This window comes from Lepidochelys kempii, chromosome 8, assembly GCF_965140265.1.
Source record: "Lepidochelys kempii isolate rLepKem1 chromosome 8, rLepKem1.hap2, whole genome shotgun sequence".
In the NCBI taxonomy this organism is placed as follows: domain Eukaryota; kingdom Metazoa; phylum Chordata; order Testudines; family Cheloniidae; genus Lepidochelys; species Lepidochelys kempii.
In genome coordinates this window covers 75,565,498-75,587,826 of record NC_133263.1, presented here as the reverse complement: position 1 = coordinate 75,587,826, position 22,329 = coordinate 75,565,498, and the positions used below count along the sequence as shown (strand labels likewise).

At 38.9% G+C, this 22,329-nt stretch overlaps 1 protein-coding gene across 1 annotated transcript in view; it reads left to right on the top strand.

Moving 5' to 3' along the window:
• Positions 1-13,991, top strand: part of CDC7 (cell division cycle 7) — a 29,943-nt gene extending 15,952 nt beyond the window's left edge. The window contains exons 6-11 of the mRNA XM_073357094.1: positions 129-369; positions 1,028-1,123; positions 2,517-2,695; positions 6,969-7,051; positions 10,700-10,849; positions 12,539-13,991. Of these exons, the coding sequence (XP_073213195.1) occupies positions 129-369; positions 1,028-1,123; positions 2,517-2,695; positions 6,969-7,051; positions 10,700-10,849; positions 12,539-12,936 (1,147 nt within the window). The 3' untranslated portion in view covers positions 12,937-13,991. The remainder of the gene's footprint in view (positions 1-128; positions 370-1,027; positions 1,124-2,516; positions 2,696-6,968; positions 7,052-10,699; positions 10,850-12,538) is intronic.
• The last annotated feature ends 8,338 nt before the right edge of the window (positions 13,992-22,329 follow it).

Below are 22,329 nucleotides of genomic sequence, written 5' to 3'. Positions count from 1 at the left end.
CAAACCCTGTGTGTTGAATGCCAATGTATACCTTAGCTTCTGTTCTAAGGAACTGTTTTTTTGTTTGCTTTGTTTTTTAAGTATAGTATAATTTTCTTAAATTGTCTTTTTAAATTTGTGTCTTTCAGGTATGCCCTAGTAGATTTTGGTTTGGCACAAGGAACCCCTGATACGAAAATAGAACTACTCAGAGTTGTCCAATCTGAAAGCCAACAGGAAAGTTGCTCACAAAATAAGCCTCACCTAACCTTGGGAAACAGGGTTTCTGTCAATGGTACAGCATCTAGACAGATAGCTCAACAGTCAGCCTCAAAAACATCTGTTAAATGGTGCTGCTCACAAATGCAGAACAAACAAGGAAAAGGAAAGGTTCTGAGTCTTTTTCACTAATATTGCTGCAGGAGTTTATTTAATGTATTACTTCATCCAACAGGGGGAGATGTAATACTAAAACAATTTGTCAGTGTCCAATTCCAAATCTTACTGTGTGTGCACTTATGCAACATGTTGGAAAAGTTTTGTTAGAGTTAAACTGTTTGTGAAAATGGAACTAGTTTCTGAATAACTACGTTGGCTTGGAACATTACTTCACATTCAATGTCTACTATATCTAAAAATGAAAATAGTGGATTCTTATGTAATGTTGCATGCTGTGTAAAATGCAGTAATGTTTGGTGAGCCCCTGAATCTCCTTATGTAAAAAGGAGTTAACATTTTAGCAATACATATCATGGCTTCCCTCCCCACAGAAAGTTTCTCATCTCCATTTTAATTACACATCAAAATACAACTGCTGTACGTGTATATTTCAGGGTGTATTGGCATATTTCTGGAGCGCGATTTTTTTTTTGTAAGCATGTTTATGGGTTTGTCTAGACTGTTTTCTTCATACACAGTAAGCTGGTGCCTGAAAGTGACTTGTATGCAGCTGTTTTTGCCTTATGTCACATCACACTTTTAAATACTGTCAGATTACAGCTGACAGTGTTACAGATTGAATTCTTATTGTCCTTTTTTGCTATTGTAGGAGGGGTCTGTGCACCATTCTGTCCAGCGCTCTGTCTTTGGAGAGAGAAATTTTAATATTCATAGCTCCACATACCAGGAGAGCCCTACAATAAAAGTAAGCAATACTGCTCACCAGGAACACAATCAATTATACATTTAAATAGTTGAACTTATTTGTGTTTCAGTACTAGATATCCCTAACTACTATTTGTGATTTGTTGTGGCACAAAAAGTTATTGAACAGAATTGGCATTTTAGCAAAGTCTTACATTTACTAAAGACTTAAGTGATTTTTTTCCAAGCTGTTTGAGTGACAGTTACTGTTATGGTCTAGTTGTTGCCCCACCTGATTTTGTTTATATAGTAATTAATCTTTTTCTATCTGTGTAGTTTAGAAATTATTCCAAAAACTTGCTTTTGTATTCTGCAGTTGATAAGGCTACAGAGAAAACAGACTACGTTTGTAATAAACATTTTTACTACACTGTTTATAATCTGGGCATGACGTCTAGTGAAAAACTAGACATTAGCAAGAAAAACCCTAACTATGAACTAAAGCAGAGGGTTTGGCTAACAGTGATATTTTAACTGGGCAGTTTAGGCTTTGAAATAATGTTGCCAAATACTAGCATCTAACTCCACGTCTTAGTGTTTTTCGATTCCCATTTTTACAGCAAGTCTCTTTATTAAAGAGAAAAAGACAAAACCCTAGCCAATAACTAAATTACATTATACTGGTAAACACAATGTTACTGTAATTTCAAAGTACTTATGAATATATTGTGGATATGAATTAGTAGTAGTCACTGAAAAATGTCTAATTTTCCAGGAAAACCACCACTATACAAATCTTAAATCCCTTGGTACTTTTATTAGCCATTGAGATATCAGTAAATAGGACTGGTGGTCTCCTCTTTTAAAACTGGTAACGTTTTTGTTAGTTCTTTCAAACACTTTAATGGAAGGGGAAGAGTGAAGCAAAATGGAAGTAGCGTTTAAATGTTTGAAAATATTTAGAAAAGAGGTGGGCAAACTACAGCCTGGGGGGCCACATCTGGCCTGTGGGACCATCCTGTCTGGCCCCAGAGCTCCTGGCCTAGGAGGCTCGCCCCTGGCCCCTCCCCCACTGTTCCCTCTCCCATGCAGCTACACCACCACATGGGCGGTGAGGCTGCGAGCTCCTGCCACTCTGATAGGGGGGTGGCAGGGGGTTGGGTAGGGGGTCCCAGGGGGCAGTCAGCAGACAGGGAACAGGGGGCAGAGGTTCTGGGGCCATCAGGGGGTGTGGAACAGGGGCGTGGGGGCGGTTTGGATAGGGGTGGGGGTTCTGAGTGGGACAGTCAGGGGGCAGGAAGTGGGAGGGGACAAATAGGGGGTGAGAGCCAGGCTGTATAGGGAGGCACAGCCTTTCCTACCCAGCCTGCCATACAGTTTCACACCCCAATGTGGCCCTCAGGCCAAAAAGTTTACCCACCCCTGATTTAGAACATATAACATCTGTATTACAGCTCATAAAGCAATCAAAGGTGATGGATGTTGCATCTAGAAAATTAGCAACAAAGAAGAAGATTATTTCTACAAAAGCAGTGAACAATGGTGTAGCCAAGAAAGCCACCAACAGTTGCCCAGCTATCTTGACCTGTGACTGTTATGCAACAGATAGAGTTTGCAGTGTTTGCCTTTCAAGGTAATTTGCTTTGATGATTTTGTAAAATCAACTTCAGTAAATCTAAGCTTCTAACATTGCTTGACATCACGGGACAGTTGATTTAGTAAGTGAAAGATAGCATTAGACCTATTCAAGTTATAAGCATTAGAACACAATGTGTATTCTAACCTGACAAAGATCATGGATTTCATATAGTACTAACTAACTTTCTCATTGCAGATAAATGCAATTATTTGTAGTTAAAATAGTTTGACATTGAAAGCGTTTTCTCCTTTGGATGTTAGTGTGTAAAGACAGTTTCTTTAAGGTGTGGGGGGCTTTTTAATTTCAGTAAGGTAAAATAGCTTAACAATTCTCTTCATTAAAATCCTGAAATGGGTTTGTGACAGGCCTTATTTACACCTAGATGGGTTTCCCGATAGATATAGATATCTACACACCCACACACAGAGATATATACATCTAGATACGTATATAGTAGTGGTTCCCAAACTTTAAACAACCTATGAACCCCTTTCACTAAAATGTCAAGTCTTGTGAACCCCCTCCTAAAAATGAATATTTCCAGGGATTCTCTCCTTTACCAGAGTATACATTATAAAAGCATTGATCTTGGAAATATAAAATTTGTTTTTATGACATGCTTATCACACACTATTATTAATTATTGATCATTAATCATTGCAGTATTACTACAGTATGAAAACAGCAACACTCTTCCAAGATCTCACTTTCATAGCTTGTATCATTATGAATTAGCCTGTTGTAAGACAAGACTCCTATGTTTCATCAAGGAGTATCAGACATGAAACAGCATGAAGGAATTTAAGAAGCCAACTCAAAGAGTTCCTCCTACACAAGCATTCAGATCTTAAGCAGTCCAGGCAAACAACGCACGTTACAACAAATCTTAAACTTGTTCTTCATAATTTTTAAAACTATACTAGCTGCCTATTTAATTTTAAAAACAGCAAAAAACATCCACCTCCCTTTCCATTTCTTACAAGGAGTCTTGAAGTTTATCACACTGAGGAGATTTAGATATGCTTGCTTTGATCTGCTTAGCTTTTGGAAGTCCAGGAGCTCTGGGCTGCTGGCCCCATGCTATTGCTAGGGACAGCTCTGTCCATCATTAGGGAATTTTTTCCTGAGAATCTCTTGTAACATTTTTGCAAACCCCCAGGGGTTCATGAACCCCAGTTTGGGAACCACTGATATACAGAGAGCGCTCTCTCTATCTCTACACACACACACCCCACAGCAGTTACCCTTCCCAATGGAGAAACAGTTTGTAAGGAAAGCGTAGATCACTATAGCAGGGAAGGAATGCTTATAAATGGGTAACATCAAGAAGGCTGAAGTGTTTGATGCCTATTTTGCTCCAGTCTTTGCTAAAAAGGGTTAACAAAGAGGACACAGGAAATTATGGGCCAGTCAGCCTAACTTGGATACCTGGAAAGATACTGGAAGAAATTATTAAACAATCAATTTATAGACACCTAGAGGATAACAGGGTTATAAGGAATAGCCGTGATGGATTTGTCAAGAACAAATCCTGTCAAGCCAAACTAATTTCCTTCTTTGAATGGGTTACTGGCTGGGGGGGAGCAGGGGCAGAGGCAGGAAATGTGATACCTTGATTTTCGTAAGGCTTTTGATCCCACATGGCATTCTCACAAGCAAGCTAGGGAAATGTGGTCTAGATGAAATAACTGCACAACTGGTTATCAGAATAGTTATCAATGGATAGGTGTTATACTGGGAGGGTGTATCTAGTGGGATCAGTCCTGGGTCTGGTACTAGTCAATATTTTCATTGATGACTTGGATAATGGAGTGGAGAGTCCACTTATAAAATTTGTGGATGACACCAAATTTAGAGGTTTTGCAAGCACTTGGGAGGACAGGATTAGATGCAAAACAACCTTGATAAACTGGAGAATTAGTCTGAAATCAACAAGATGACATTCAATAGAGGCAAGTGCAGAGTACTTCACTTAGGAAGGAGAAATCAAATGCACAACTACAAAATAGGGAATAATTGGCTAGGTGGTACTGCTGCTGAAAAGGATCTGGGGGTTATAGTAGATCAAAAATTGCAGATGAGCCAACAATGTGATACAGTTGTGAAAAAGGCTAATATCATTCTGGGATGTTTTAAAGAGTGTTTGAGAATCATGGGAGGTAATTGTCCACTCTACTTTATACCTCAGCTGGAGAACTGTGTCCAATTCTGGACACATTTTAAGAAAGATGTGGATGAATTGGAGAGAGTCCAGAGGAGAGGAACAAAAATAAGATTTAGAAAATCTGACCTATGAGGAAAGGTTAAAAGGTCTTGAGGAAAAAAAATGAATTGGGGATCTGATAAGTCTTCAAATATGGTAAGGTCTGTTATAAAGAGGCCTGTGACAAGTTGTTCTTCATGTCCATCAGTGTAGGACAAGAAGGAAGTAATGGGCTTAATCTGAAGCAAGGGAGATTTAGTTTAGATATTAGGAAACGCTTTCTAACTCTTAAAGGTAGTAAAGCTCCAGAATAGGCTTCCAAGGGAGGTTGTGTAATCCCCATAATTGGAGGTTTTTAACAACACGTTGGACAAACACCTATCAGGGATAGTCTGAGTTTACTTGATCCTGCCTCGGTGCTTGATGACTTCTTGAGGGCCCTTCCAGTTCTACAATTCTATGATTATACCAGCAAGAGAGTTTCGGCAGTATAGATTAAACCGGTTCCCCAAACGCAATAAGCTAAACCAGGAAGATTTTTTTTCTTGCAAGAATTGCGTCTGCACTAAGCTATTCCAGCAAAGCCTATGTCTGTTAGCACTATGACTTTTCACATCCCTAACAGACATAGCTATGCCAGCAAAACTTAAGTGTAGGCCAGACCATATGGTTTGACTCTTCCAGGGACATTTATTTAAAAAGGAACTGAAATGCTGTTAAAAAAACCCAAAAACCTTAAAGTATAGAATTATTTAACTTCTTTGTTTATGAAAACTTTACATCTTAAAACCAAAGATTTGAAAAATTTAGGCACTACTTAGCTAAGCAGTCAAGACTTGAATTCAGGGTTTCCATATTTCTCTTGCAAGAATCTGTCATGTCTTCCATTTATTGTAGATATTTCTAGGCACCTACAAGAACTCTGAGTAGTCTTCAAATGCTGTGCAAGGGAAATATAGAACCATGAACTCAGATCTTGGCAAGTAAATAAGAGGACACTTTTTTGTTAAACAAATTTAACTTGTATCTGGAAACTTACACTATGTGAATGGTTTCAAAAATAGCAATACCACATCTGAAATTGTCACTTCATTTGAAATTTCAATAAGTTCTAGTATTTATAAGGCATTTTGGTGCCCTTTAACATACTGTTTTCTGCACATTTGGTTGTTCATCGCTAAAAGGAAAACTGTAAATTTGTCTTGAAGCTTAAGATCAGGAGGGAAGTTAGGTTTTACCTTTTTTTCCCTCTAGACATGTGTAAGTAAGTTGTAAGGACATTTATCATGTACACGCCTTAATAGTCAGACTGGCCAAACAATTTGGCATTGCAGTTCAAATCCATCCCATATGTGGAGTTAACTTCCATTCAGATGAGCCATTCCTCCATCAGGGATGTGGGTTATTTCAGCAATTCTTTGCATTAATGAGAAAGTTCTGTTTACTGGGTGTGGTTTCCAAAATACTATATGATCCCTTACTTGCTGGTCTAAATGATTGTCAAAATACAGTCACATCAATCTTGTTAGTCAGATGTGCCATTTTTACTGAGTATGGAACATGGGGGGTTGAAGTTACTAATTCAGAAAACAAACCTAACCCCTGCAGGCCAGACAGATAGTGACACTCAAAGTTTAAGATGAACTAACTAAATGTTTATATGTGCTTTAACTTCACACCCCTGTGCGGATGCTTTCATTCAAAAAGTAAAGTGGCTTTAAGCCATGTGCTTTAACTAAAAGCGTGAAGTTAATTCATCTTAGCTTTTCTGAGTGTCCCCGTGTAAGCCAGCCCTTAATAGAAATCATGCTGCAGCTGAATGGAACTGAAAACATCATGATGGAAGTATGCAATTTATTTGTGTACTATTCTCTCACCCTAAATATTGTGTGTATTCAACACAATATTGCCAGTTTAAAATGTTAATACTGGAACATACCACAATGTTGACATGTCTCATGGAAGCATATGTTAGAAATGGTTTTAAAAGTCTATTGTAACTAGAAACATTATGAATTATGTTTCCTATTACACTTTAAATGCGCTTTTCTTTTTTATTACAAGACGTCAGCAAGTTGCACCTAGGGCAGGTACACCAGGATTCAGAGCACCAGAGGTGTTAACTAAGTGCCCTACTCAGACTACAGGTAGTATTCATCAGACTGAAATTAGTGACTCTTCTATACTTGGGTCTTCCCCATTTGTGCATATTACTTTCTCTGATTCTATTAACTCCTTTTCTGTTTACATGTGGAATTCATTTTATTGGCCTTTCTAACATTGTTCAAGCATTTCGGTTTTTTTTGTTGTTGTTTTTTTATTAAAGTGTTCATTACTCAGGCTGAAGAACAAGTTAGGAATGTTTTTAAAATGTTTGAAACTTGAATACATCTTAATTCATTTAAGGCAGAGAGCCATATGTGGCAGTTCAGTAGAGTTTGTGTTTTTAAAAAGACAGAACTTTCAGCTTTTTCCAACTTTTTGGCTTTGTATCAGTTTAAATGTTCTGAAGTGCCCCCCCCCCTTTGTACTTCAGATGCTTTTAAAGAGAGATTCAATCAAACAATGTGCTTTCAGAGCAAGTATAATTAACACAGTATGTCTGCAAACATTCTTAAAAGACCACAGGAAAAGCTGATATTGACTACTTGATCTGTGCAGGCATCCAGAAATCAATGGATGTGAGATGAACAGACTTAATAATATATATATATTTGAGTAATCAAGATTGCTTCTGAACAGGTTCCTCCAATCCCCCAAACTCTTACTCCTGGATAGAAAAGTCAGGGTTCAGACTCCATAAAGTTTTCCTTTTTTCTTATTGAGATGTATACTTGTACTAGATTGCCGGCACACACCCCTTTTCTAGTTAAAAAAATTCTGAAGATAAAGACCGCTATAGTCTAATAGTTTAAAGGGAAAATGATGGTTAGTCTGTCAGCCACATAGCTGATGTAAATACTGTGGAAAGGAATGTGTTTATGTGAAAAGTGAGACTAATAAAAAGCAGTCAGTGGAGTAGTTGAAAGTTATGATACATAAGAAAAGAAAAAATGCAAACACTCAAATCATGGATTAAATCATTGAGAGAAATGAATTTTAAGGTTGCAGCATGGGACTGGGAGATATGCAGCCTAATCCTAGTTCTCCCAGACTTATTTTTGTGGCCTAAGTCACTTAGGGCAGGATCCACAAAGATATTACGTGTTGCACCGCTCAGTGTTGCAACACCTAACCCCTGTGTGCCCTGCTGCCTAGTGGAATCCTCAGCCATATGTTAGTAAACAAGATGAGGAGAGTTTGGCAGTTAAGGGAAGCATCATCAGAAGCTAGCAAACTGAGTAAGGAGCCACCTAAGCTAACCCAGAATAAAAAGCAGAGGTCAGGGGTGGGCCTTAGGCCCAGATCTTCAGTGGTATTTAGGCACCTAACTCCCATTCATCTGGGCCTTAAGTGCCTGACTGAGAGGGCCAGAGGTAGGCACCTCCCTCCACCTGGTATTCTCACCAATGAACCTTCTCCTGGAGTTAGGTGCCTAAGCCAGGTGAGCTACTTAGGTATCCAATGCCCTATCAGCTGAAACCCAGGCGATTCATGCACCCCCCCCCCAAAAAAATAAATAAAACATCTTCTGAAATATCAAATGGCCTGGAAGTTAAGACACTCATTTGGGTTGTGGGTTCAAGTTCCTGCTTCAAGTCAGGCAGTGCAGGGATTTGAACCAACGTCCCAGGGGAGTGCCCTAAGCAAACGGACGCATGCCAGCCTAACCTATTGGAACGGTTCCACTTTGTATTAAATAATTAAATATTCATTGAGACAGGGACTTGAACCTGGATCTCCTGCATGCAGTGTGAATGCCCTAGCCATTTGGTTATAGTCAGTATTGCTCTCCGAATATTTATACATACAAAGAGCAGAGTTTCAACAGGTGAGATCCCCACACCTGTATACCCAATTGTCTAGTGGTTAGGGCACTCACCTGGGATGAGGGAAAGCTGGGTTCAAGTTCCTGCTTAAAGTCAGGTCCTTCTCATCCCAGGAGAGTGTTTTAAGCAAACAGACATGCATGTGCCAACCTGCAGGGGAATGCCTACTTTGAGAATGCTGTTTCATGGCTTGGTTTGAGCTAGGGCTTGGATTAGTTTGTTCATTCAGTGGTGGCATCAGCCCTTAACTCTGCAAATGCTGACCTGTGGAAATGGAGTCATCTACAGGATTAGGCAACAACGGAGTGGCAGTTTTGCGAATGTTAGAGGCACCTAAATCATGGACATAGATGCCTAAAGAGGCAGTTAGGCACTTAAATACCTTTGTAGATCTAACCTTTAATATCTATGGCTCTGCTTCCCCATCCATAAAGTAAGGGTAATATTTAACTACCCCATAAAGGCCTGATGCTAACTTCATCAATGATTATAACTTTGAGATCCTCTGTTAGATCCTGCAGAAGTGCAAAGTACCATTTTGCATCTGTATGCCCATAATTCCATCTGTTTAGCTATTTCTTCATTAAAGAGTTTAACTATTAGTTTGATAATTTCAGGTAATTTAGCACTTTACATATTCAGATCACCCTTGAGGCTGTGTTTGTAAGTGAAATAATTAAATTCAGATCTATATAATTCATTCTACAAACCACAAACTTTTTTTGGAAAAAAGTTAAAAGCTGTTATTTTTCCTCTCGAAAGCACACAGAACTGTTCAACCCCTCTTTTCTTTTCCCCACCATCCCTCAAATAAATGACAGACAATTATTTTCATAACTCTAATGCTGAAAGTTTCCATCATGTTTGGGCAACTTTCCCCAATGCACTATTTGTACTCTTCATAAAACTGTGAAAATGATTAACAACTCTCAACTACTACATTTAAGATGGTTACTTTGTCAGGTGATTTCAGGTTAAAGTCTTCAGTATGATAAATCCATTTGGAATTGCTAAATAATAATCAACTGTTACAGAAAATTACTTACTTCAGATATTTAATTATTTGGAATTAGTGCTGGCTGTATATTTTAAACCTTCCTTTTCCCTAGGCAAATTTTTAGATAATCTCCAGAGCATGTATTATTATTAAAACACTTAAAGTTAATGGCTATTGGCAAGCATTGTAATCCACCAGCCTAACTTCCCCACCACCACCACCAAAAAAGCTTAGTACTGGCTAGAGCTATATCTGCATATTGTGATTACATGCTTAAAACTAGCATCAGATTAAGGACTTGATCCTGCAAACACTGAAGTAAATTCTAACTAGACTTAGAGTGGTTCCATAAAAGTCATAGAAGACTATTCATATGGGTAAAGGTATGCATTTGCTTAAGTGCTTACAGGATTGGGGACTAAGGGCTTGTCTTCACTACTGTTAGGGTTAATCAACCTAAGTTACGCTATTCAGCTACATGAATAATGTAGTTGGATCACTGTAGCTTAGGTTGACTTACCCCGGTGTCTTTACTGTGCTGTGTTGACAGACACTCTCCGGTCACCTTCCCTTACTTTTCTCAGAGAGGTGGATCAGAGTTGACCAGAGAGCACTCTGCGGTCGATTTAGCGGGTCTCCACTAGACCCACTAAATCAACCACTGCTGCATTGATTGCAGCAATAGTAAAGACCAGCCCTAAAACTGTACTTAACTTCACCTTTAACCATGTAGATTACATGTCAACAAAATCAATAGGTAATTCATTACATTATTTCTTTTGAAACTTTGCTGGTCACGTGGGTTTTTTTAGACTCCAGATGATAAAGTTGTGGGTTCTTTTTTACTAAAAGCTTGCTTTCGCTTGCAGCAATTGACATGTGGTCGGCAGGAATCATATTCCTTTCTTTGCTCAGTGGACGGTATCCATTTTACAAAGCAAGTGATGATTTAACTGCTTTGGCACAAATCATGACTATTCGTGGATCCAGAGAAACTATTCAGGCTGCTAAAACATTTGGTATGCAAGTTTTTAATTACGGAAAAAAATATCTATTTATAATTTGCATTTATATAGTGCTGTTCATCCTAAAGAATTCTCAAACTGCTTACAAACTATATATTGCTCTTCACTGAAATGCGGCAATTTCGGGAATGGCATACAGCAACTACGTAATGACTCCTATAGGAATTTGGTTAGAACATTTGAGCTAACATCCTTATTCCTGCAGAAAGTGCCCTGGAGTTTTAAATCAATGTGGCTGAAAATACGGATATTGTAACTATGAGCTTGTTTAAAAGAAAAAGCCATTAGAAATAGTTGGGATTAAAAAAATTCCAGTGGAAACAGGGTTTTTTTTATACAAGTAAACATTTCCGTTCATTGTTTACAACTCAAGCATTGCATCATTTAATATCTGAAAGTGAAACTGACAACATTGTCATTCTCCAAACTGGGAGATGCAAATTATGGAAAACAGCATAAATAAAGAAAGGTGAATTGGGTTTTTAATGTTTCTTTATTTCTACTAATTGAAGGTAGTGGTTTTAAAATAGACAAATTGGTTAAAATATCTTAAAGTTGGTGTGTCTGACCAGAAGTAGTTAAAACTTTACTTTTAACTATTTGATGCACGTTGGGATCAAACAAACAGAAAAAGCTTTTCAAAGCCACACAATGGGTCAGTTTCTGAGCCGCACCTTTCAGGAAGTGCATGATGTGATGTGTTGCTACTGGTGGCTTTGCCATCTGTCCTGCCTCAGTTTAAGTAAGAGCACCACCTACAACTCCAGAATGCCACTCTGATTTCTTTTTTTTAAATGGGGCCAGTAGCTGTGTAGCCTGCTGTAAAATGGCAACACAAAAACCTCATGACTACCAAGTCTATAAGTATTAAACATAGGAAAATTGCAAAAGCTAACAAAAAGTACAGTAAAATGTTTAATGTTCCTAATTTCTCTCAAGTTATATGAAAAGGTAGTTATGTCACTTCACAAATAACTTATCCAAAAACAAGTATGAGAGTTCTTTATAGTTCTTTTCTTCAAATGTAGTTAGCATAGTAGGTTATCCAAAATACAGAGTATGCAGTATGTTATGGAAACACTGCCAGTGATTCTGTGACTGACCTGGGTTTTGCAATTAAAGCAGGGATTTACCCACTTTATGTATGAGGAATACTGCATATACTCCCCAAAATTACAGCGCTTACTCTTGAATACAGAATGAATTGAGAATTTTCCACTAAATTGGCTTAATTACTTTGTTACAATTAATTAAGAAGTCTCCCCCCCCCCCCGATCTTAATACTGGAATAATGGATACTTCAAACTACCCTTATAGTTAAACTCACTGAAATCTTCTGTATAAGCTACATTTCATGACTTTTTGTAGTATTAAAGGTAACTTTCCCATTTTACTTCTTAAGCTGGGGATAAGAATAATGTATTAAATAATTTCATGTAGAACTGCCCTCTTTCAAAATGGTGACCAGCTCTCATTGTTCTCAGTGGGGCCATGGCCACAGAATGCTGGACTCAGCTTGCTGGAAACCATGGGAGATGATCATTTTTTTTAAAGGGGGAATTTTTGAAAGAAGGCACCTGAATGAAGGACAGCTATGGCCTTTGAGATGTCTCAAACCCTGAAATTTGCAATTGTATACGTGTACTAAAACAGTGCTTAGTAAACACAGTATTTTCCTCATAGGCAAATCAGTATTGTGTACTAAAGAAGTCCCAGCACAGGATTTAAGAACACTCTGTGAAAGACTGAGAGGAACAAATAGCAGCTGTGCTAAATCAACAAGTGATATGCACACCAACTCTTTATATGAGCCTGCTTTGGCAATTGAGACAGACAAAAAAGTAGAGTTTGCTTCCCAGCCACTTGGGGAAAAAATCCAGCATCTGAAGAACAACTGTCATGAAGGTGACAATGGCTTGGAAATTAAGATAACAGAAAAGGCAACTGATTTGAAAGGATGGGACAGAGTTCCTGATGAAGCTTATGATCTACTTGATAAGCTACTAGATCTAAACCCAGCTACAAGAATAACTGCAAAAGAGGCTTTGCTGCATCATTTTTTTAAAGATATCAGACAGTGAGAAGACACCTGATTCCATTATTTCCTTGATCTTTGCTTCACATGAAAATATTACACAGTATTAGTTTGAGTTTATTTATCTTCATGGCATGTAGTGATCTGCTTTTCTTGTACTGGGTGGAACTGGTTTCTGAAAAAATTACTAGAAATATGTTTCTGGTGGAGGAAGGTTGGCATCATGGATTGGAAGTAGAATATGGAGCATTTCACCTTTTTAAAAATCACAATTTCAAGTCCATTTCTTGTTACTAGTGATGGAAACATCTTCTGATGGCTGTTCAGTGGCCTATGTGAAGTGAATTTATGGTTGTAGTCCAACTGTAGAATTCAAAGTGTTTGCATTACCAAAACCCTTCCTTGCTAACACTTAGATACCAAATATTGAACAAACATGACAGGTGACATATTTTCATCTCCCTACTTTATTGCTGAAGCTCATTGGTGAGGTGTGGGAAATTGCTGTCTGTGCTGTACCTGTTCTAGGAGGAAAAGAAGGACTTAGTCTAAGACTGTCAATAATAAGTTTCATGAGCACTAAGTTGACCTATTTGTTTTTAAATCTTCTAATAAAATTTAAAGCTAATCTTTCCTATAAAATATAATACACAAATGTTTGTTATGTGTGACTTTTGGTTAACATATGACATTTAGTATTCTGTGCACATGCATACATCCCTTTCTTTTCTCCTTGTGATCCACTTACTTTCCAGCTTGTTGCCCTTTTTGTATTGGACAGCCCAGGTACATTGCCACTGGCCACAGATAGTCTATCCAAGTCATCCCCGGAGAATATTTAAAAAAAAAAAGTAAACTGCTAATCTAGGTGTCAGGTATTGTTTTGACTGTGTAACCTCCGTAAGGGCAAGTGTTCCAAGATGTATACCTTCCCCACCCTGCTTGGGCAGTGGGGATTAGCATAATTGCTCTTATTGTGCACAACCTGTACTTTCTCAACTAAAGTAACATGGGTAACTGTCAATGCACACCTCACTGATTAGCTCATGTGGCATGTATGCATATCAGTATAAGTGTTTTGGAAACTTGCATTTTTCACAAATTATCCATGAAATAAAAGTTTTGCTTTTATAACTTGGGAAGATTGTTTAGTGGTAATAGTTTAAAACTGCCAAAATATTGGTAAGGAAAGGACATCTTGAGGGATGTGTCTGTGCAGAAAATTATAAAAGAAACATCAGCATTTTAATGTTTTCCTGCATAAATCCCTCAGTGATGGAAAACAGTTCAACGGGCTTCATCATATAGGGCTGCTATATTCAGGGGTTTGTTAGCGTTTAAGTCTTGAGCAAGTTTTTCAGAGTGAAAAGGAGTGACTACTTTGCCTGTAAAGTGCTCCAGGCTGAAAATTGCCCTAAAGTATCTCAGCCTAAAAGCAAGTCTAACTTCAAATTGGCTAAACCACAATTTTACTTATTTCTTTGTAAATGTTACCTTGTTTTAAAGTTGGACTGATTTTAGATATATTAACTCAGTGTTTAATTTGATAAGTGAGATAGGCAGTAGATGTTTTATAACTCATCTCCTTTCTCAATATTACTCTGTATACAGAACAGTAGTTGAAAGATTTTTTTTAAATGCAGTTATAAATGAATCAAGGTGGAGGCAAAAATTAATCCATAACGCTGCATTTGTGGAATGATTAAACACGGACGCCAGGTTTAGAGGAGTGAATCACTAATGCCATTTACTAGGTGTGCACTTGCATAACTATCAAACTCACAAGGAGGTAAATGGGGAAATATTTATGGTATGCTTCTCTTACTTTCCATTGATCATTGGGGATCCAGGCTTTGCTAAGTTGATCAAAGGCTGGGGTGAAAGTGGACAGTTTTGTGAGAGAAGACTGAACAAGTTATGTGCAATTCCTGTATACTAGCAGATAGAGCTGTCGGCATCAAGAGTTGTCAACAATGGGTCTGTCATCTGGTACTGAGAAGGGTTTAGCCTGTTATGGGGGCAGGGAGAGAACAAAATTTTCCGGACCTTTAAGACATAAATCTTAACCATGCTTTGTGGAATTGTATTGAAAAGTTTTGTCCCATTTATGGTAAAAGGAACTTAATAGAGTAGGGGTGACCCTACCGTTGACAACCATTATTAAATGGGTTTTCCAGCTCCCACTGCCTCAAAGGCAGTTTAAGGACCTGATTTCTTACTGATCCAAGCCATATTTCTAGCCTTGCTTTAGTACTAGTAATAGCAGCACTGTTGTACCATCTTGGGCTGCAGTCATGGAGCAGGGCTGTACTGCTATTCACTGTACAAACACCTACTACTATTGAAAAAATCATAGTGAGGAAATATCCTCTGGTCTCCTCTCTGAACACATCCAGGCTTAGGGAAAGGTTTTGTGGAGAAGAGGAAAAGGTTTCCATTACATAGTATAAATCTAAATACCCTCCACCTGACATGTCTACAGCTTATCTTCTCTGTGGCTACAAAGTTATGTAAGTTGAGCAAGAACTATTTCCCAAAGTGATGCAACTTTAGCACTCTGCATTGCATTTTGGCTATATCACAGTTGTGGATATACAGGGTTTTCCTCATGAACACATAAGTTTGTTATAAATTAAGGGTCTGGCTCTGCAAAACCTTATAACTAGGCATAGTTCTGACTATCATGAGTTGGCCCACTGAAGATACAGTAATACCAGGCATAATACTAAGTGCTTGCAGGATTGGGGCCTAAGCAACAACTGTCCTGTGACTTCTGAAGAAATGTGGGGGTTGTATTTAAAATGGTTAGAGTGAAACCATAAAATTAATAGATGTCACAGATCTCGCAATATTTTCATTATGCAAAGTGAAGTTGGTCTATTTTCAGCAGTTTGAAAAAAAAAAACTATTCATGCTTTCTACTGAAAGTTTAGTACAATGTCTTTCCATATAAATTTCTTGAAATACTAATGGAATTGCCACTATAAAAGGTTATGAGTAATGCTCTTTGAAAAGGTTACTGCTCTAGCATTTTTATGAAACTTTCCCATATAAGGTGGTGATTATGATAGTGTAAATGCCCTAACGAGGGCTGAAGATGAAAAGCAATTATTTCAACATAGTCAAACTTATAAAGATCTTGAATTGAATAAGAATTACTAAATGATGGTAATCTCACACCATTTCTGGCATCAGCTGTTAGAGAAAAATGTCTGCAGATGTCAGAATATTGATTGCAGAAAATCTTGAAACCCACAAAACCCTGGAGCCCAGGCTTTAGTAATTTCTGCTGTTTATGTAATTTCAGTACAGCGCATCACTGAGAAGTTATTTATCTAAAGGAACTGTGGCCAAATTTGGCAGGCAGTGCTGTCTGCCAGTGTGTATTGTTTCCTCCTACATTCACATGTGCTGTCTGTGGTCTTTCTAGAATACAAGCTGACACCAAGCAAAAATATGTCAACTGCTTAGGTTTTTGGGGTTTTTTTGGTTACTTTCTGTTTATTAGTAATAGTATGGCGCACCTTTCCATACTGGGTGGTGGAAATACTATCCATTGTATTGGTTGAATAACCAAAATGGGGAGTAATTTATTAATAAATTATTAATGTGTTACGTCAAATTGTTAGGTTTTGAGAAAAGTTCCACAAGAGACCACGCTAAGTTCATTGTTCAATATATTCACTAACAAACTAGACAAGGAGTTGCAATTTGTTACTCTAGGTTAGCCAGTGATTTGAAACTTGGAGGATAAAGTGAAAAAAATATATACGTATAAAAGATTTATAGCACTTTTAAGTTCTAGCTAAGACCTATCAAAGTACCTTGTAAAGGGAAGGAAAAAAAAGAATTGATGAAATTCAGTAAGGATAAATGCAAGGTTGTTCATGTAGTGAAGAAAAAACTTAAGGCTTAGGTAGAGGATAGGGAGATTTGGAGAAATGATTTGCCACCAGTATTTTAATGACTGCCATGCATCTTTCTCTCCTACCCCCAAGCGTAGTCCCTATTAACCCCCACCCTTGCACCATAGATGAACTCCCAAGATTCCTCTTCAGCACATCACTGATTTGGGTGATCGATAACTGAACCAGAGGCTGCAAAGGAATATTGTTGCAATAAAAGCCATTCTATACTGAGCTCTCTCAATAGAAGTACTAAAAGAGCAAGAGGGTAATTGCTGCTGCAGCATATGTTGCGAGGCCATAGCTGGAATACTGACTTTTAGACACCATACTATGAATAGGATTATTAATAAATTGCACAGAAACCAAAGGAGGTCAGCAAAAATGATTGACTTGGGAAGCATGACATATGCCCAGAGACTAGAAGAAATGAATATACAGAACCCTGAGAAAAGAAGGTTGTGGGCAGATACAACTATCTGAAAATACTCATATGGATGTAACAGGAAAGGAGTGGATTATTCTCAGTACTGTACAAGCATAGAGCAGGAATTAATCTATACTAGACTTCAGCCTCCTCCCCATCACAACTCATGCTGTTTTTTCCCCCTCATTGTAATGGCAGTTAATAGGGCAGAACTACCAAGAGAAGTTGCGGAATTGCCACCTCTAGAGAGATTCAAAGCAATATTAGAAAAGTCAGAGAGAAATATCATTTTGCCATATCATTACAGTACCAGTGCAACTGGAGTAGATGTTCTCTGTGCTCCCCTGCTTTCTCACCAGTGCAGTTCGGTTGTGCAGGGGAGGGGGAGGTATGACTTGGAGATGTGGGTGCCCACAATGTGCAGATGCAAGTAGGATCAAGATGATATGTCTTACATAGATCTAATTTTCTAACATGCACCTCAGCAGAGGCAGCTAGATCTGTGATGTATAGGGCCCTACCAAATTCACGGCCATGAAAAACACGTCACGGACCGTGAAATCTGGTCTTTTGTGTGCTTTTAACAGATTTCACGGGGAGACCAACATTTCTCAAATTGGGGGTCCTGACCCAAAAGGGAGTTGGGGGGGGTGTCACAAGGTTATTTTACAGGCATCGTGGTATTGCCACCCTTACTTCTGCATTGCCTTTAGAGCTGGGTGGCCGGAGAGCAGTGGCTAATGGCTGGGCACCCAGCTCTGAAGGCAACGCCCCGCCAGCACAGTGCAGAAGTAAGGGTGACATGGAATGGTATTGCCACCCTTACCTTCTGCGCTGCTGTCTGTAGAGATGGGCCCTCAACAGGCAGCATTGCAGAAGTAAGGCTGGCAATACCATTCCATGCCATCCTTACTTCTGCGCTGCTGTTCGTGGCAGCTCTGCCTTCACAGTTGGACTCCTGAGTGGGCAGCTGCTGGCCAGGAGCCCAGCAGTGCGGAAATAAGGGTAGCAGCACCACAACACCCCCTACAATAACTTTACAACCTCCCCCAACTTCTTTTTGGGTCAGGACTCCTATAATTACATAATCATGAAATTTCAGATTTTTAAATTTCTATGACTGTGAAATTGACCAAAAGGGACCATGAAATTTGTTAGGACCCTAGTGATGTAGCATGGTAGGGTGGATTCCTTTCCATTTTCCCTCTGTATACCTCTCCAACACCCAAACCAGCTCCTTGGCAGGATTTCGGCTTTAATATAGAGCAATCATTTATTTCCTTCAGCAGCCCTTCTAATACATGTAAAATGTAATTAGGAACTATTGCATCTGTTATTCTATTGAACTGAAATGTTTGTATCCTGTTCTGTCTTTCGTGAAGTTTTGTAGTCTAGAGAATTTTTGCTTGGCATTCATATTTCCTATGATTTTTTTTCTTAATTATTTTCATTTGTATCTTTCTGGCCATTATGTTCTAGCACTCAGTAGAAGTACTACTGAAAGTATTATGTAAATACATCCGTGCCTCTTACATGCCAAAAAGTGCTGTAGAGACAAATCACATTCTAAAGTGGGGGACACCAAAAAAAGTTTACATTAAAGGGATGCCAACTTAAATGTCACTGGTTTCCTAATGTACTGTTGATATAAGTAACCCTAAGATAAGAGGAATCTATTTGTTCAGAATTTACTATTGCATTTGACAGCACTTTGGTAATTTTTTTGTATTTCCCCTGGTGAGTCTCCTTTTGCAGCTGGTGACGTTCCTGGAAGACGCTGTTTTAATGGAATGGAGATTGGGGCTGGGGGGGACACGGGATAACTGTTTTTATGGTTTCCAGTACTTCAGTTATTGAAGCAGACAATGATCAATCCATGGAATGATAGTAAGACTACAATTCTGAGACATTACTCAATGTTCTCTACGCTATATAGTCTCTGTGTGTGTGTGTGTGTGTGTGTGAGAGAAGCTTAGAAGATAGGCTTTTCTACTAATGTAACTATAGGATGTTCTGATTTCAAATTCACTTTGTATTTTTCCCCAGAAAGTAGTACATGTACTGGATCAGTGGCTCATACTCATTTGTACGACTGCATTCCTGCTTGGCCAGTTCAAAGGGTAGTAAATGTTTAAATTGGCAGCCTGAACAGTGAGTGGAAAAAAAAAATCTGTCTTTTGGATCATATGCTTACTAAAGCTGGCATGTATAATTTTATTATTCCTAAAGCCTCTAGTGTCATGGAGGTGACACAGGTCTAATAAATTTGTGTTTTTGCATCAGGTTGATTGTAATGTAGCCTTTCTGAAAACCTCCTCCAAACTATGTTGCAAGTTTCCTATGGTGAATTAGTTTGGAGGGATTTTTCAGGGCAACCTGAACATAGTTCAGTGTGTTGTGACTGTCCATATATAGTGACTCTTGCAACCAGTAGATTCACGTACTTGTATTACTGTGAACCTGATGGACAGAAGCTTGCGTTAGGTCATGCACACCAATTCATAAAGCTATGAAACAGGCTTTAAAAGAAATTACATGAGGGTACCTAGTAAGTAAAGTAAACTAAATTTGAGAAATATGCATGGAACTGCATTATCTATTCTGAATATGTTCGCTTTCCAAAATTGTAAACTCCTTGGAGTAGAAACCAAGTCATTTTATTTGCTCTGAAGAACAAGCACATTTTGGGGTTCTGTATACATAAGTCAAAGCATGTGGTGGATTTGACAAGTACGTACCCTTTATGGGCAGCTTATCTTGGCGTATTACTTGCTGTTTATCAAACCTCTTTTTAATTTGTTATGGCTTGCAAAGTGTCCAAAATAGTAGCCATGGGCAGAGTACGGGACATCTTGGATTAACCAGGACTTTTAAATGGAACCATTGTGTTTGATTTTTACAGACTCTCCCTCTCCATGACCCAAGTCTTTTTTTATTTTCATATCCTTTGACTCTCCAGGAAAGTTATTCCTATACAATACCACTGTACCCAGTAATGAATACTAGAAAAAAAATTCCATGATAACTTTTTCTCCTTACACCATAATGCATCCTTCCTGTAATCTTGCATCTGCTGAAGTCCTTCATGCCTTATTTCCTTGGCCATTTCGATTTCTCATTTTATGCCTTTCTTGCATAATGCTAAACTGAGAATTTCAGAACGCTAAAAGCCAGCCTCTCTTGTTTAGACTAGTCAACAGCCCTTCTTTGGATTCCCATCCATCTCTAAAGTCAGTTCAGAATTGCTCTCCTGAGTTTCAAAACTCTTCAAGGATTCATTTCGTCCTACCTCTCTGATATCACTTCCACCTACTGTGTTCCTCCAGTCTTGGCCTCCTATCTGACATTCCAAAAATGGGGGTTGTCTTGGTAACTAAATTCCTGGTTTGACACCTAAGTACGTATCTCATAAGTGGTTACACACTGCTGCTAGGATCTTAATTTTATCAACCACTGCCACCAATTCTTATCTTGCAGTGTTTTTAGGATGTCAGTTTAAGTGTCCTTAGCTTCATCCTTTTTCATATTCTCTACTTTGAACTAGAGAGTATACTACTCTGTTCATGCTTCTAGTCATTGACTTTTTTTTTTAAATGGTAAAGGAGGTAAAGATTTAATGGTTTACTGGTATTTGTCAGTAAATTAAATAAGTTTTCCATCTTCACTGATCTCCTGTTCATTAAGTATTTAAGACATGTCTGCTGTACCTTAACCTCTTACATCAGTTTCCTTTCATTTTCTACCTTTTCCTTTTAGTACTTTAATAACTGACATTTACAGGATTGCTTATAATGGACAATGAATTACAGCTGCCTGTACGCTGCTCATGACTCGAAAACAAAAGAATCATCACCTACTAGAATCCTCTACTTGTGCAACTTGGCATACAGTTTCCAGCCCTGGCCAGCATACTGTCAGCATTGCAGCTTGAGACGCACCCATTACACTTGCTTCAAGTAAAGAAAACTCTTATATCCTGGTTGGGATACCCAGAATTCTGAGCATCTGTATTACCCCCTCTAAGTAAGAGTTTTGCTGCTGCTGCTGCTAAGCCGTGTGTCAGCTCCCTGACACATCAGCTTGTTTGCCTTGCCAAAAAACTCTTCAGGACTCAGTCTAAATAGTGCCTTGCAGTAATGAATCAGTGAACCCTAATGCCAATGTGTCTCTGCAGTGATCAACTTACCTTAATCTTCTCAGGGAGTCGGAGTACCGGGGTCAACCGGAGAGCGCTCTGCCTAAATCAACCCCTACTCAGGAGTGAAAATAAGGCGATACGGGCCACTATGGCGTACTGGTAAAAAGTGGCCACTGGTACCAGCCCCATCACCTTACTTTGTGCTTCCCCGTCGGCAGGGCCGCCAACGGGGGAGCGCAAATGGGGCAGCGACATTAAAGCACTGCCGGGGCAGTGCTTTAAGCAGGGTCCTTAAGCACTGCAATGGCAGCACTTTAAAGTAAAGCCATAGGGGCTGGTACCAGCAGCCACTTTTTACCGGTACACCGTACCAGTCCCTACCACCTTATTAAATCCCTTTAAATCGCTGCTGGAGCCCCAGGGGACGCCGACCCCCCCACCCGCCCCTTCTGAGGGGGCCAGAGCCGGCCCCCATACTGGTAAGTTTTCAATTTTACTCTCACCTCTGCCCTTGCTGCAATTGATTACAACAGCATTGATCTCCCCGTTGTGAAGACCAGCCCACTGACTCAAGGAGTTCTGTTCCCTATGCCCTCTAAGTGATTATTACGAAATGATTTTTGCTTACATTTCCCAGAACTCATTTTGTCCCCAGAGTCAGGATGACCTGCTGTTCTTCCCTTCCTCTTGACTTCCCATCCCCCTGCTGCTTCATAGTAAATGGGGCTTCCATTGTTTTGATTCCATAATGTCTAATTTACATTGGAGATAGGTAGATAGCAACCTTTCCTCCTGTCTGGGGGAGAACCTGTTTCTCCTTGTTTGGAGAGACTTTAAAGCATAATATCCATAATTCCTCACATATTGTTAATATATACATTTCACAGTAATCAGTCACCAGCATGTCACCAGCTTTCCTAAAAGCCATTACTCATTACACTTTTGTAGTTCAAAACTATTGCATACAAG